Below are 14,008 nucleotides of genomic sequence, written 5' to 3'. Positions count from 1 at the left end.
TTTGTACAAATCCATAATTAAAGTTCATATTTTTAACATGTAAAATTCTACATGATCAAACAGTTTTTATAGAAAAGTCAAAAACATGTTTGAACGATTGGAATTTTAACTTGTTCTGTGGTTAACTTCCTAAGTGTTAGACTGATGACCCATATCTGTCGCTGCCTGGCTATACCACATGGGCATTGATGCCACTCCACTCACCCTGTGTGTATTGCAGCTAGTATTTAGTGAACTTCTCTGTGGTTAACCTTCCGTCTTGCTTTTGTTCAGCTGCTGTCTATGGTGCTGATCAACCCTCTTATTTAGTCTTGGTACTTTTTTCCACCTCTTTCCTTGAGCTTAGATCTTCTAGTGTTTGCTTGTCCTAGTGATGGTGTGCTTTTTCTGTCTGTCTGCCTATGTACATGGATGCCGAGTCAGGGTTCACGTCTATGGAGCAGTCAGGAAGCATATATCTGTCAGCAGAAGATCTTCCCATATATAAAACACTAAAGTAAGGTCTATGTAGACATTGAACCAACAGGATGGAAAATGTTAGCTCTAAAGCCATCTGAATTGTAAATGCAACTCTGGTCTGTGTATGTAGATAAGCAATAAATAGGCAAATGTACTCAACTTTTTATGTAAACCAATAGACAACAGTAAAATGATGTTCAGATTACATGCAATGTGCCATCAGAAACATTTTTCTCATGTTTTTACTCTGACCACTAATTATAATAATATGTCATGCATCTTGTTCTGTACAGATCAATTTTCAGCAGTCATATTATTATTATAAAATACAGGATTTCAATGAAAGGTGACACCTATAGTATATACATACAGGGAGTGCAGAATTATTAGGCAAATGAGTATTTTGACCACATCATCCTCTTTATGCATGTTGTCTTACTCCAAGCTGTATAGGCTCGAAAGCCTACTACCAATTAAGCATATTAGGTGATGTGCATCTCTGTAATGAGAAGGGGTGTGGTCTAATGACATCAACACCCTATATCAGGTGTGCATAATTATTAGGCAACTTCCTTTTCTTTGGCAAAATGGGTCAAAAGAAGGACTTGACAGGCTCAGAAAAGTCAAAAATAGTGAGATATCTTGCAGAGGGATGCAGCACTCTTAAAATTGCAAAGCTTCTGAAGCGTGATCATCGAACAATCAAGCGTTTCATTCAAAATAGTCAACAGAGTCACAAGAAGCGTGTGGAAAAACCAAGGCGCAAAATAACTGCCCATGAACTGAGAAAAGTCAAGCGTGCAGCTACCAAGATGCCACTTGCCACCAGTTTGGCCATATTTCAGAGCTGCAACATCACTGGAGTGCCAAAAGCACAAGGTGTGCAATACTCAGAGACATGGCCAAGGTAAGAAAGGCTGAAAGACAACCACCACTGAACAAGACACACAAGCTGAAACGTCAAGACTGGGCCAAGAAATATCTCAAGACTGATTTTTCTATGGTTTTATGGACTGATGAAATGAGAGTGAGTCTTGATGGGCCAGATGGATGGGCCCGTGGCTGGATTGGTAAAGGGCAGAGAGCTCCAGCCCGACTCAGACGCCAGCAAGGTGGAGGTGGAGTACTGGTTTGGGCTGGTATCATCAAAGATGAGCTTGTGGGGCCTTTTCGGGTTGAGGATGGAGTCAAGCTCAACTCCCAGTCCTACTGACAGTTTCTGGAAGACACCTTCTTCAAGCAGTGGTACAGGAAGAAGTCTGCATCCTTCAAGAAAAACATGATTTTCATGCAGGACAATGCTCCATCACACGCGTCCAAGTACTCCACAGCGTGGCTGGCAAGAAAGGGTATAAAAGAAGAAAATCTAATGACATGGCCTCCTTGTTCACCTGATCTGAACCCCATTGAGAACCTGTGGTCCATCATCAAATGTGAGATTTACAAGGAGGGAAAACAGTACACCTCTCTGAACAGTGTCTGGGAGGCTGTGGTTGCTGCTGCACGCAATGTTGATGGTGAACAGATCAAAAAACTGACAGAATCCATGGATGGCAGGCTTTTGAGTGTCCTTGCAAAGAAAGGTGGCTATATTGGTCACTGATTTGTTTTTGTTTTGTTTTTGAATGTCAGAAATGTATATTTGTGAATGTTGAGATGTTATATTGGTTTCACTGGTAAAAATAAATAATTGAAATGGGTATATATTTGTTTTTTGTTAAGTTGCCTAATAATTATGCACAGTAATAGTCACCTGCACACACAGATATCCCCCTAAAATAGCTAAAACTAAAAACAAACTAAAAACTACTTCCAGAAATATTCAGCTTTGATATTAATGAGTTTTTTGGGTTCATTGAGAACATGGTTGTTGTTCAATAATAAAATTAATCCTCAAAAATACAACTTGCCTAATAATTCTGCACTCCCTGTATATAGATAGCACAGGATCCCATGATTCATAATAGGCAATATTCACCACTTGTCTATTCCCCTTCTATTCACAATGACCTCTTTACTGATCACAGAACATGTATGGATAACGCTCTTAGATCTCAAGGAACACCCCCTCTCCATTGTGCCCATGTTTCATGTGGCTGTTGTAATGCATATCTCTTAATGTTAACAGCAGCTAAGGCCTGATGATAGTCCCATAATCAAGTCAGAAAATAGAATACAAAATCTAAAATCAGAAAATAAAAGCAAGGTAATGATTTTCTCCATACACCTAGTGGTCGCCTCTTAGCCCATCTTGCTTTAGAAACAGCAAGATAAGACAACCCCTTTAAGGCCTAGTACACCTTATAAAAACAGCTACAAAATAAGGGACATCTCTATAATTTGCTTTTAAATCAACAAAATAACAGATTGTTAGCACTTAAGGGGTTTATACACACATAACATTCTTTGTTAATAGAGGGGTTCCCTCATTTGAAATATGCAAGAGTTAGCCAGAGCAGAGTGACTACAAAGTGTCTCCTTGGCTGGAGCACCCTGTCCGGGTGTTGCCTTTCTGGTGGTGCTGGCAATAGGGTTGGCTCATGTGTGCGACAGTTGAGTTGCCAGTTGATCTTTCTGGGAAAGTTGCATCAGTCTATGTAAAAGGACCTTTTGAGGTCACAGCAGTAGATTGCAAGGGTGATTGGTGGTAGTAGTGACATATGTGTCTATTACATTGTGGCCTGCAAGTCTCATGGCATTGACAGTAGTGATGGATGAACATCGGACGTGACGGTTCGCGAACCGCAAGTTCACGGCCTGGTCCCATTCATTTTAATGGCAGGCGAACCTGAAAAACCTTCAGCTCATATTTGCAGCCACCAAATACTTAGTAGAAGTGCACAAATAGTCCCACAACATGGACAGTGACATACTAGAGGGGGATCAATGACAACAATTCCCACAAAAAAATATATATTTTAATCAGGTGCCATTTTTATGCATCTTAAAGGGGAAATTCTCTGAAATGTGCCCTGCTGGAGGCTACAAAATTTTTACTTTAGGCCACATAAGTGTGGGCCTTAAAAATTAGGCATTCCCCTGACATAAAATAAATTGTGATTATGTGGCTCGAGGTAACGCAGCAAAACCGCAAACAAATGCTGCACTACCTAAATGCACTATATAGAAAGCATTTTATCGGTATATAATATCCCTGTTTCAATCAGTTTTTTTGGGGGGGCAACTGGTACATCACACCAGTAGAAATTATTTTTTCCAATGTCGTTTGTCACTATCTGTAGCTGAGGTAAAGCAGCAAAAACGCAAACAAATGCTGCACTACCCAAATGCACTATATAGAAAGTATATTATTGGTATATAACACCCCTGCTTCAATCAGTTTTTTTGGGGGGCAACTGGTATATCACACCAGTAGAAATTATTGGTTTCAATAGTGTTTGTCACTCTGTGTATATGCGGTAATGCAGCAAAACTGCAAAAAAAATGCTGCACTACCTAAATGCACTATATAGAAAGTACATAATTGGTATATAACACCCCTGCTTCAATCTGTTTTTTTTTTGGGGGGGGGGCAACTGGTATATCACACCAGTAGAAATTATTTGTTCCAATAACTTTTGTCACTCTGTGTGGCTGCAGTGTCGCAGCAGAACCACACACAACTGCTCCACAATACAAATCCACCATAAGATGCTTTCTATGTTAGAGAGTATATTATAAGTATATTACACCCCTCAGTATTTCACACCTATCGATAGCACACCTATACCAGTCCTTAAAAGGACTTTTGTGGCCCTATTAGCTAGCGTTTGGTGTCCCTAACAGGCTGTCCCTGCTCCACACAGCAACTTCTCCCTACACTGGCAAAAGACTGAATGTAAAATGGCGCCCAGATCAGGTTTATTTATACGGTAGGGGGTATGTCCATGTGCTGAAATGTCTCAATTGGCTGTCCTGTACCACCTGATGGATGTGTCATGGATCAAAGTTCTTCACAATGTAAAAAAATATGGCGGGCGCGAAAATCGCAAACGCGCAAAGTTTGCCGAGAAACGGCGAACCGCAAGGCCATCTCTAAGGCCCCATGCACACGGCCGTGTTTCACAGCCGTGTGCGGGCCGTGGAACCGCGGCCTGGATCCCTCCTGAGAGCAGGAGCGCACGGCATCACTGGTTGCTATGACGCCGTGCGCTCCCTGCTGCCGCCGCAATACAGTAATACACTGGTATGATCTATACCAGTGTATTACTGTACTGTGCCGGCAGCAGGGAGCGCACGGCGTCATAGCAACCAGTGACGCCGTGCGCTCCTGCTCTCAGGAGGGATCCAGGCCGCGGTTCCACGGCCCGCACACGGCTGTGAAACACGGCCGTGTGCATGGGGCCTAATTGACAGTGGTAGGTTTTGTGAATATGGCCCTGGTATGTGACTATAAGAGTGTTTATGGAATATTTGGTAGCTTTTGCGGTTGTCGTCATAATATGATTTGTTAGCAATGGTTTTTCTATAAAGTTTGCATTTGTTAAATGAGACCATTATATTATTTTATACATAAGCCCACTGGTAAGTGAGGGCATGTGGAGCACTTTCAGATGAGAGGGTCAAGCTGATTTCTTTTATGTCCTTTTTTAAGAATATTTTTTTTTTAGATTTATCAAAACTGGTGCAAAGGAAAACTGGCTTAATTGAACATAGCAACCAATAAGAGTGATCCTTTAATTTTCTCAAAGGCGCTCTGAAAAATGAAAAGTGGATTCTGATTGGTTGCAATAAGTAACTAAACCACTTTTCCTTTGTGCCAGTTTTAATAAATCTCCCCCTAAGTGCTTGCTCACATTACTGCTACACCTCTGCTAGTCATTTATGTCCTGATGGTTTTTAGTAACAGTACAAAGGTGCCTGATGGAGCCCACCCAGATTCCATTTATGGTGTTGGCTATTTCACCAAACAAAACATCCTTTAAAATATGTATAAATGAGATTTGATTTATGAACACAACAGATACATCCAAGAAAAATTACTAAAATATTTTATAAATCCAGCTGCAAGATAATGAATAATTTGGCATGAATAAGTGGCTAATAGCTCATCCCATTATCACATATGATATATAAAATGGGAACTGGTGTTCAATATGTGTACATTATTATATGCCTGATTTACCATTTATATGTATGCTTTGTCACCTTCGGAAAATGTTTCACGCCGGATAAGCAAAAGCTACAGACACTTATGCAGTTACCATGGTTTACCAGTGGATGGCAGTGACTACATAATATTCTTCACACAAGCTACAACAGTAATAAATTGAATGTGCTGCTATATACTGCTGTCATGCATTTCAACAATAGCTGCAATCAATATACAAAATTATGAATAATATACAAAATAAGCAATCTTTCTTGTTTTATTACAACTTGCATGCCTTATAAACAACATTTCAGAAGAGTTTCCAGCGTCTCTGCACAGACTTTGCTTCATAACCTTCAAGATAATGTAATCTGCTTGACATAAAGCATCCAGATATTCTTATGAATGCTTGACTAATCAAAACCTTGTAGGACATGAATTTTCCAATCCTTCCTTTTCATCATATCTAATAACTGGACCATATATATCTCCTCATGCAGCAATTTTCCAAGGAACTTCGTCAGGGGCAGATAAATGTTGATGTAGCAAATGATTTGGCCTTAAAGCTTCTCCACGATTATTCCTCGGATGACACCAGGAAGGTGGAGCTGATGAGAGACAATATTAACATCACCTGGACAAGAATAAACAAAAGGTATGACATGTCTTCTCTGTATGATGTCAATTTATGTTTCATCACTATGAGCTGGAATGAGAAAGGCAAACCAATAGGAAGATCTAAAATTGTCCGACCAGTTTATTGTCACTTATCATATATGTAATGCTGTGTTACAGAGGTAGCTTAGCTGACCTAGAAGTGGTTTTGCTCACCAGGTCACTAACATAGCACCTGAACATGACTTCTGGTTTTACAGGGGTAAACTACATATTAATATCTAGTCTGTCACCTAGGTTTTACTAATCTATCAGCAATGAACTTCAGACCGTTGTGCAAGCTTGCTACACATACTTTTATATCTTTTGCCTCTTTAGCAAATCTTTAAGAGACCTACTTTTAATGCTTTGAAAAACATCTCCCAATTGCCTAGGCCTAGAGAGGCAGGCTTCCCTGCTATGTTCTCCTGCCCTAAACTTCCATAGGTTTCCTCCCCCTCTCCTGTGATGTTAAATCTCGCTCAGGCACCCGGTGTCTTGGCAGTTTCTTCCTTATTGTGGGCAAGTGACTCAATGACATTTTTTTATCATGTGCTGCAGCCTACAAATGTGAAGATTGATGGTAGAGGAGTGGCTTACTCACAATCTGCAAGAGATTTAGCGATACATCCCCCTGATGTCAGGGGTCAGGGGGAGGAAACCTGTGGAAGGTTAGGGGAGTAGAACACCGGGGGAAAGTGCAGTATGGTACTGACATAAGTGGAGAGGGGAGTGAATGAATGGTGCTATGCTTGGTATGCTGTGTGGAGGTTCTACAGCCCTGGCACTATACCATGGCCTCTCCAAACAGGTGATACTGGGGATAGGTCATCAGAATTCTATCCTGGAAAAACCTCTTTAAGGTGCACATACCCATTAGATTGAAGTTGACTAAACCCACTAAATTGAACAGGAAAAGCTGATCATCTAATTTGTATGGCTTTCCATGACTCTTCCCTAATGGCAAAGGTTGAGGGAAAGAAGAATCAAATTCGACACAGCTGTTCTCACAAAAGTTAAGCCACCACCAGAGTTATTGGAGTAGCTGAGAATCTTAAGCTTTTAGCTGACAAGCTATCAGAGGTGCAAATTGACCCTTTAATGTGTTGCACTATAATGACACCCTGTATACCACTTCTAACTTAATAATCCTTCGTAAATCAAAGAGGATTAACATCCAGAGAATTACTTGAGCAATCTACTAGCCATTGCCCCTTTCTTACTGGTAAGCTGATCCCACTTGTCCGATATAGGCCAATCAGTTTATACGTGGGCATCACAGGTGTACATCCTAGTAGTAACTTGAGTCTATTACATTGCTGTTTGGAAATAGAGTACAGTATATAAAGATGTCTGTGTATTTTGCCTCTGAGTTCTCTGCTTCACTAGTAAAGCAATGTGTCCTTGATAATAAATACAGGTTAGAGAGCAACCCAAAAATGTGATACTATTTATTTTACTGGTTACTTCTATTTTGTCAGTAGATCTAACAAAAAAAGATCAAATGCATAAAACCATTCTCCCTAAGGCTACTTTCACATTTGCGTTCGGGTGTCCGCTTGTGAGCTTCCGTTCAAAGGCTCTCACAAGCGGCCCCGAATGCATCCGTCCAGCCCTATTGCATTCTGAGTGGACACGGATCCGCTCAGAATGCATCAGTCTGGCAGCGTTCATCCTCCGCTCCGCTCAGCAGGCGGACACCTGAACACTGCTTGCAGCGTTCGGGCTGTCCACCTGGCCGTGCGGAGGCTAACGGATCCGTCCAGACTTACAATGTAAGTCAATGGGGACGGATCCGTTTGAATATGACACACTATGGCTCAATTTTTTAACGGATCCGTCCCCCATTGACTTTCAATGTAAAGTCTGGACGGATCCGTCTGAGGCTACTTTGACACTTAGAATTTTTTTTACAATATAATGCAGACGGATCCGTTCTGAATGGAGCCACCGTCTGCATTATATGAGCGGATCCATCTCAGACGGATCCGCTCTGAACACAAGTGTGAAAGTAGCCTAAAAGTGAAGCTGTTGGTCTCTTATTGCAAACAGAGCATAGAGGGAAGGACTTCTGCTGCAGCCAGTTACCTTACAGCCAAGGACAGATATAGCTGTTTGAGAGGAGGGGTGGGGTATTCTTTTGGGACCTAGCCATTAGAATTATTGATATATTTCTGATATAGTTTGCAATATCTTTTTCTTAATATTTTGTGCACAACATCACAAAATCTGCACTTTAATTTTTAAATCACAAAATCAAAGATTCCTGGCCCACCAAAAAAAATTCCCTTTGGTTTTATTTACTTCTTTATTACTGCTGAGTAGTAGTAATCAGCCATCTATGAACCCATAAATCCCTTCAATATTTCAGTAAGGTCTGTGAGCCACTGTTTGGTTGATTTCATTTTTAAATCATACAGCTCACCATTTAATTATCATCATCAGTAGGTTATATTAAAGTGGTTGTAAGTATTAGAAAAATGCCACAAACAGTATCACACTTAACCATAGGTTCTGCCTGTTATTATAGTCCAGCTCCATTAAAGTGAATAAGGCAAAGGTGCAATACCAGAACCAACCTGTGGACTAGGATGACACTGTTTTGGGAAGCAAATAGCCATATTAAACCAATGCTGCCCAACCCATTTATTTACAAAGTAATACAATAACTTACCTTAAAAACTTCTAGTAATGGGATATTCACAAGACAAACAGAAGCAAAACAGAACACCTGTAGTGTTAATGAAATAGCTTTTACTGAACTAGACTTTTAAGCTGTATTTTTTAAATGTGCATTTTGTACCTTCGTAACACAACAAAAACTGCAGCTCTTCTCTTTCTGACACATACCAACACCCAGTTTCCATGTCTTGTAAAAAAAAAAAAAAAAAGACTTTTATTGTATTCATATAGATGTGAAATTTATGACAGCTCCAATTCAAACTCTTTTTTTTTTTTTAGGAGTACAATATTTTTAGAGACATGCGTAATACGATGCGCCAATGTACACAATACACTGGGGAACAGTATTTTTATAGTGTGCCTTTATGTCATCCTGTTAAACTCTGGCAAGTTATCCCCACATACTGCAGTAAACCAGATAAAGGGCACATTTTAACCAAGCTATTCGCTTGCATCATTTTCTAATGAATTTCACAAAAATGTCAAAGTTAAATTGTCTCAAACTGTATGCCCTTTTGTGGAGGATTCTGCATTGACTTCATTAAATGAATACTCCGGATATTAATATGGTCCAAAATTCAGAGACATTTAAAAACCTCTGCACTTTTCCTACATTAGGCACAATATTAAAAATTCTGTCACACTGTGGATTTCAGCAAAGTGCAAGGAAATAAAATTCCTGGATAATAATTTCCATAAAAAAACACTTAGCAATTTGTTGCTGTAAAGGCACATGAGCAGTGTTAACATTTAATGCTTTCTTAATTATTTCCCCCACATATTTTCCCATATAAAGAATCTATACACGTGAATGCATTGACAGTACTATGGAAAATGTACACTTGAGTAGCATGGAATATGGGGGCACATTTATTAAGACCAACATTTTAGATGCCAGTCTTAATAACCCCTATACCTGGCAATGGATCTGCCGGGGTTATGAAGAGGACCCGGCCTCTACAAAACTTTGATGGATCCACTGCTGCTTCTAAATATAAGATAGCTTTCTACCTGTCTTACAGTTAGACCATTTTCTACACCTAAACCAGGCTGTAGGAAAATGAATGAGACAGGCCTGGCGGCCCATCCCCTTCTTCACCCACACCACGCCTATTTTATTAGACCTGGTGTGAGCGGGGAAGAAGAAGCAGATTCTGCCACACCATGGCGTGTGACAGAATCTGTGATAGATATATGACACAAAAGTGGCGTATAGCTGGTCATAAATCAACCCCATAGCGTTTTATAATAACTACGATTTTGCAGCCTTCAAATGGTGAAGAAATAAGTCACAGTACAATAAAGTATATCAACAGTATATGTCTATTAGAGACAATTGATTTAAAAAAAAATCAATTATAATTTTTTTTAAATTAACTGCGAACTTCCCAAAAAATTCTAATTTTGACAATTCTGAAATTTTTGGCAAATTATCCCACACAAAATACTCAAAATGGTAGCCATCATTTTACAGATTTTCGAGACAGAGAAGCCACCAAAAATGAATACATTTTGGACTGTTTTTATTTTATTAAAAAACTTCAGACATTGGAGTGTGTTACTAAACAGGATGTATGTTACCACCGGCTACCAGTCGTTAGATGTAGCATCCTACAGGGTGGTGTGAATTCAAAATGCCCAAAAAACAGATCTTGCACCGCACCAACACCACTACCACCAACCAGTTCCAAATATCTGTAGGAGATGCAGCTACTGGTCAGAACACAGGTTGTTGCAATGTCACTCATGCTATGGTCGTGGACTGGGTGACCAGTAAACATGAGTCACATGTAGATGGTTTCCTACTTGTTGGAATAAATGTGATGTTATTCTGCTTTAACAAGTCTGTACTATTCCCTTCTACAATCCCAAGCTCCAATCTTATTTTTTTTTTTTTACTCCTTTCATTTGTGCATTTTCCATCGCTCGTAAAAATAAATGCTCCTTGAAGAGGTAAATGAGTTAAGTTAATGTATTGGCTAATGGTACTCCCACAGATCTTTCCTAATTCCTTCATCTAGCACACAATCTGCATTGTTATACTGCAGTATAGAAACAGGAGGGTGGTGGAGAAAGAATAATGGAGACCAGATAATTAAAGTGAAATAAGGAACGACAAGGTGAATGAAAAATGTGCATGCCATTTTTATCTTTAATTAAAAATGGAAGATAAATTGAGGTCGTCTGTCAGTAGGGGGGATCTTTTGCATGTTATTACTTTATAAAGTTGGGGGAATTTCATTTTGAGAAGAAAGAGAATGGTAAGTGTTGGTGAGCGGAGAAGAGACAACAGCAGATATTAAACTACAGACTGCAGCTGGTTGTCTTGCAGGGGATCTCTGGAGAGCTAAGTATAAGATGAAAGAAGAGAGGGATTCTCTGATTTTAGTGCAGATGTCTGGAACAGCAGCCACAGCTGGCATGGAGCAACAGATGGAAGTGGTGGAGACCTCACTTGGTTTTAAAAAGCAAACGTTATTCCGTGAGTGTCTGTGAAGCAATCATTCAAAAATGAAGACAAAAAAATGATTAAATATAGCAGTAAATATAACAAATGACAACCATAAACTATGAAAAGTAAAACATCACTTTTTTAAATGAATCATTAAAGTATAAAAATGTAAAAACAGCCAACCAAACATGAATGGAAGCTATATTAAAGGGGTTGGCCACTTTCTGGCTATTGTTGCCCAGTGTGTAAGATGACTATATGACACTTACTAATATAACCTTTGTTGATATTCTGCACCATTTTCTATGTTTCATAAGCCATGTCTTCTCGTTAGCTAAATCTTCAGTGCTGTCTGCATAGAGGTCTTGTTTGTAAAATGACTACTGATGAAGGGTCGTCACTCAGCCCCCTACATTATGAAACACAGCACCTTCACTAAACTCCCAAGAGTGCAAGTGCAAATGTCAGGTGCAGTGTATTTGATTGGTGGAGACCCTTAATCAGCATCGACAGGATCACCATGCTGACAGCATAAAATACTTGGCCAACAAAAAGCATACCTTATAAAATAAAGAAAATGATGAACAATGTCAACAAAGCCTATATTAGTAAGTGTCATATAATCATCTTACAAACATATCAACCAATAGTAACCAGAAGGTTGCCAACCCCTTTAACAGTTAAAGTGAATTTGAATGCATCAGGAAGGAATTTAGGGCTCCTGACTGTTATGTGGGGAAGTAGATAACAAGGGAAACAGACACAGAATGTGCGCTCATGTGAGTAACTAATGCATATTTTTAGAAGATTCTGTCTGCAGTAAGTATTAGTCTCATCCTGGTAGCCAAAGGCAGTAAGTGTGTAGAATCCTAGGCATTGGGCCCTGCAGTAGAAGGAGACTGGAGCTTCAGAGACAGTGAAACCTTTGAGATGAGCACCCAAAATGGTGCTGAAAAGTGGTCTTCTGGAGGAAGGGTTCTCAAAGATGATGACCACCATGCATAATATATGGTGGAAGTGAAAATATGTAACAGGAAATTGGGTCTGGATAAGAGATGGTCTTTTGGAGAGGATTCGGTGTATCATCTTCTGGTCCTCTTGATTAAGGTATAGTAAACTAGAAGAAATAGGACTCTGCTACGGTGATATCACGGTATTTTATGGTGTAATGCTTTAGTTTAAATGTCAGTTCTTGTTCCTCTGTCCATGGCATCTAGGATTGCTCCAAACAACATTTCAGTGTATTGTACATTGTATTGTACAGTGACAATAAAGGCATCTTATCTTATCAACAGAGTAGTTTATCTTTTATTAAAATGATGGTGAAGTAACCTAAAGTAAAAGGCATTTGTGCCTTCTTACACTAATGGTATTCTTAACAAGCAGCTCCATGCTGGTAGGCTACTGTAGATGGTTGTTGCTAGTAGAGATGACAGAATTTTTCAAAAATTCCAGTTCGCCGAAATTTTTTAGAAAAATTTGGTTTGTTAAGAAATTATTTGCGGCGAATCGCATAAAAAAATGGCTATTTCTTGGCTACAGAGAGTCTTTATAATGGTGTAGAACACTGTGCCTTGCAGTAACACGTATAGGGAGTCTGCTGTGGTAGTGAAATTATACTGGTAGATAGAGGTTAAAAAAGTGAACCTTATATAAAGCGGCGCTGCTGCAGAAGACAGGACTCAGGTAGGTAAAATAAAGTGGGTCTTTATTTGTATAGGTCTACGCGTTTCAGGGGCGGACTGCCCCCTTCATCAGGACAATATGTCTGTACATTATGGGTTTGATTACTGTGCCTTTTATTGTGTTTTTTGGCGCAATATTTCGGGACTCTGTGGGCGTGTGCGGGGGCGTGGGGAGGGCGGGGACGGGGGCGTGCACGCACGTGTTTAGTTGCTGTTGCTATGACGCTCCCGTTGTTATCTGGGCAGGCCTTGCCGGTGTATAGCGGGCGTGCCTTGCTTACGTGCTGTGTGGGCGGGGTGGTGCTGTGAAGCTCCCGGCCGGCTTGTTGTTATCTGGGCAGGCTTTGCTGGCGTATCCTGGACGGGCCTTGCTGACGTGCTGTGTGGGCGGGGTGGTAATCCTCGTGCTCCGATGTTTGTGGGCGGTTATGGCGCACGCTCTGTTGATGTGTCTGTTCCAATGATGGGTATGGCCTGGGCGGGGTTGACTTTAAGTGCTTCGGGTCTCGATCGCATACAATGATTGTTCGTGCTGTATTTGCGTCCTATCGTTTTTCTAGAGTAAATGGTGTCGCTCGAGTTTCGTTTCAGGGCTGGGGTGGATTAATGCACTAGACTCAGATAAAATTATTATATGCCATAACATATGTATAAATGTATATTGGGATTTCTTGGGGCTCATAAACGTGAGAGGTACAAACAGGTGTATATATATATAAAACGTCTGGGCTGGGCGTCCCACATAATGATATAGGCATAAACTAAAGATAAAAATAAAGGAAAATAAAATAAATAAAAATAAATAAAAATAAAAAAATTATAAAAATAAAAATAAATATAATAAAATAAAAAATAATAATAAAATAATAATAATAATAATAAAAAAATATATATATATACTCGTAGTCATAAAAGTGATGATAATAGATAGAGATAATCAGTGATAGGAGACAAAAATTAAGAAGCAGAAAGAGATAGAATGAA

General features: G+C 39.7%; 1 protein-coding gene across 6 annotated transcripts in view; it reads left to right on the top strand.

Moving 5' to 3' along the window:
- The window catches only part of DMD (dystrophin), a 3,186,583-nt gene that overhangs the window by 2,353,766 nt on the left and 818,809 nt on the right, over positions 1 to 14,008 (top strand). For all 6 annotated transcript variants that reach the window (XM_044284724.1, XM_044284721.1, XM_044284723.1 and 3 more), the window contains one exon: positions 6,052 to 6,206. In XM_044284724.1, the coding sequence (XP_044140659.1) occupies positions 6,052 to 6,206 (155 nt within the window). The remainder of the gene's footprint in view (positions 1 to 6,051; positions 6,207 to 14,008) is intronic.

This window comes from Bufo gargarizans, chromosome 3 (assembly GCF_014858855.1).
Source record: "Bufo gargarizans isolate SCDJY-AF-19 chromosome 3, ASM1485885v1, whole genome shotgun sequence".
Classification (NCBI taxonomy): Eukaryota; Metazoa; Chordata; class Amphibia; order Anura; family Bufonidae; genus Bufo; species Bufo gargarizans.
The sequence above is the reverse complement of the archived record's forward strand: the minus strand, read 5'-3'. Positions and strand labels throughout refer to the sequence as shown.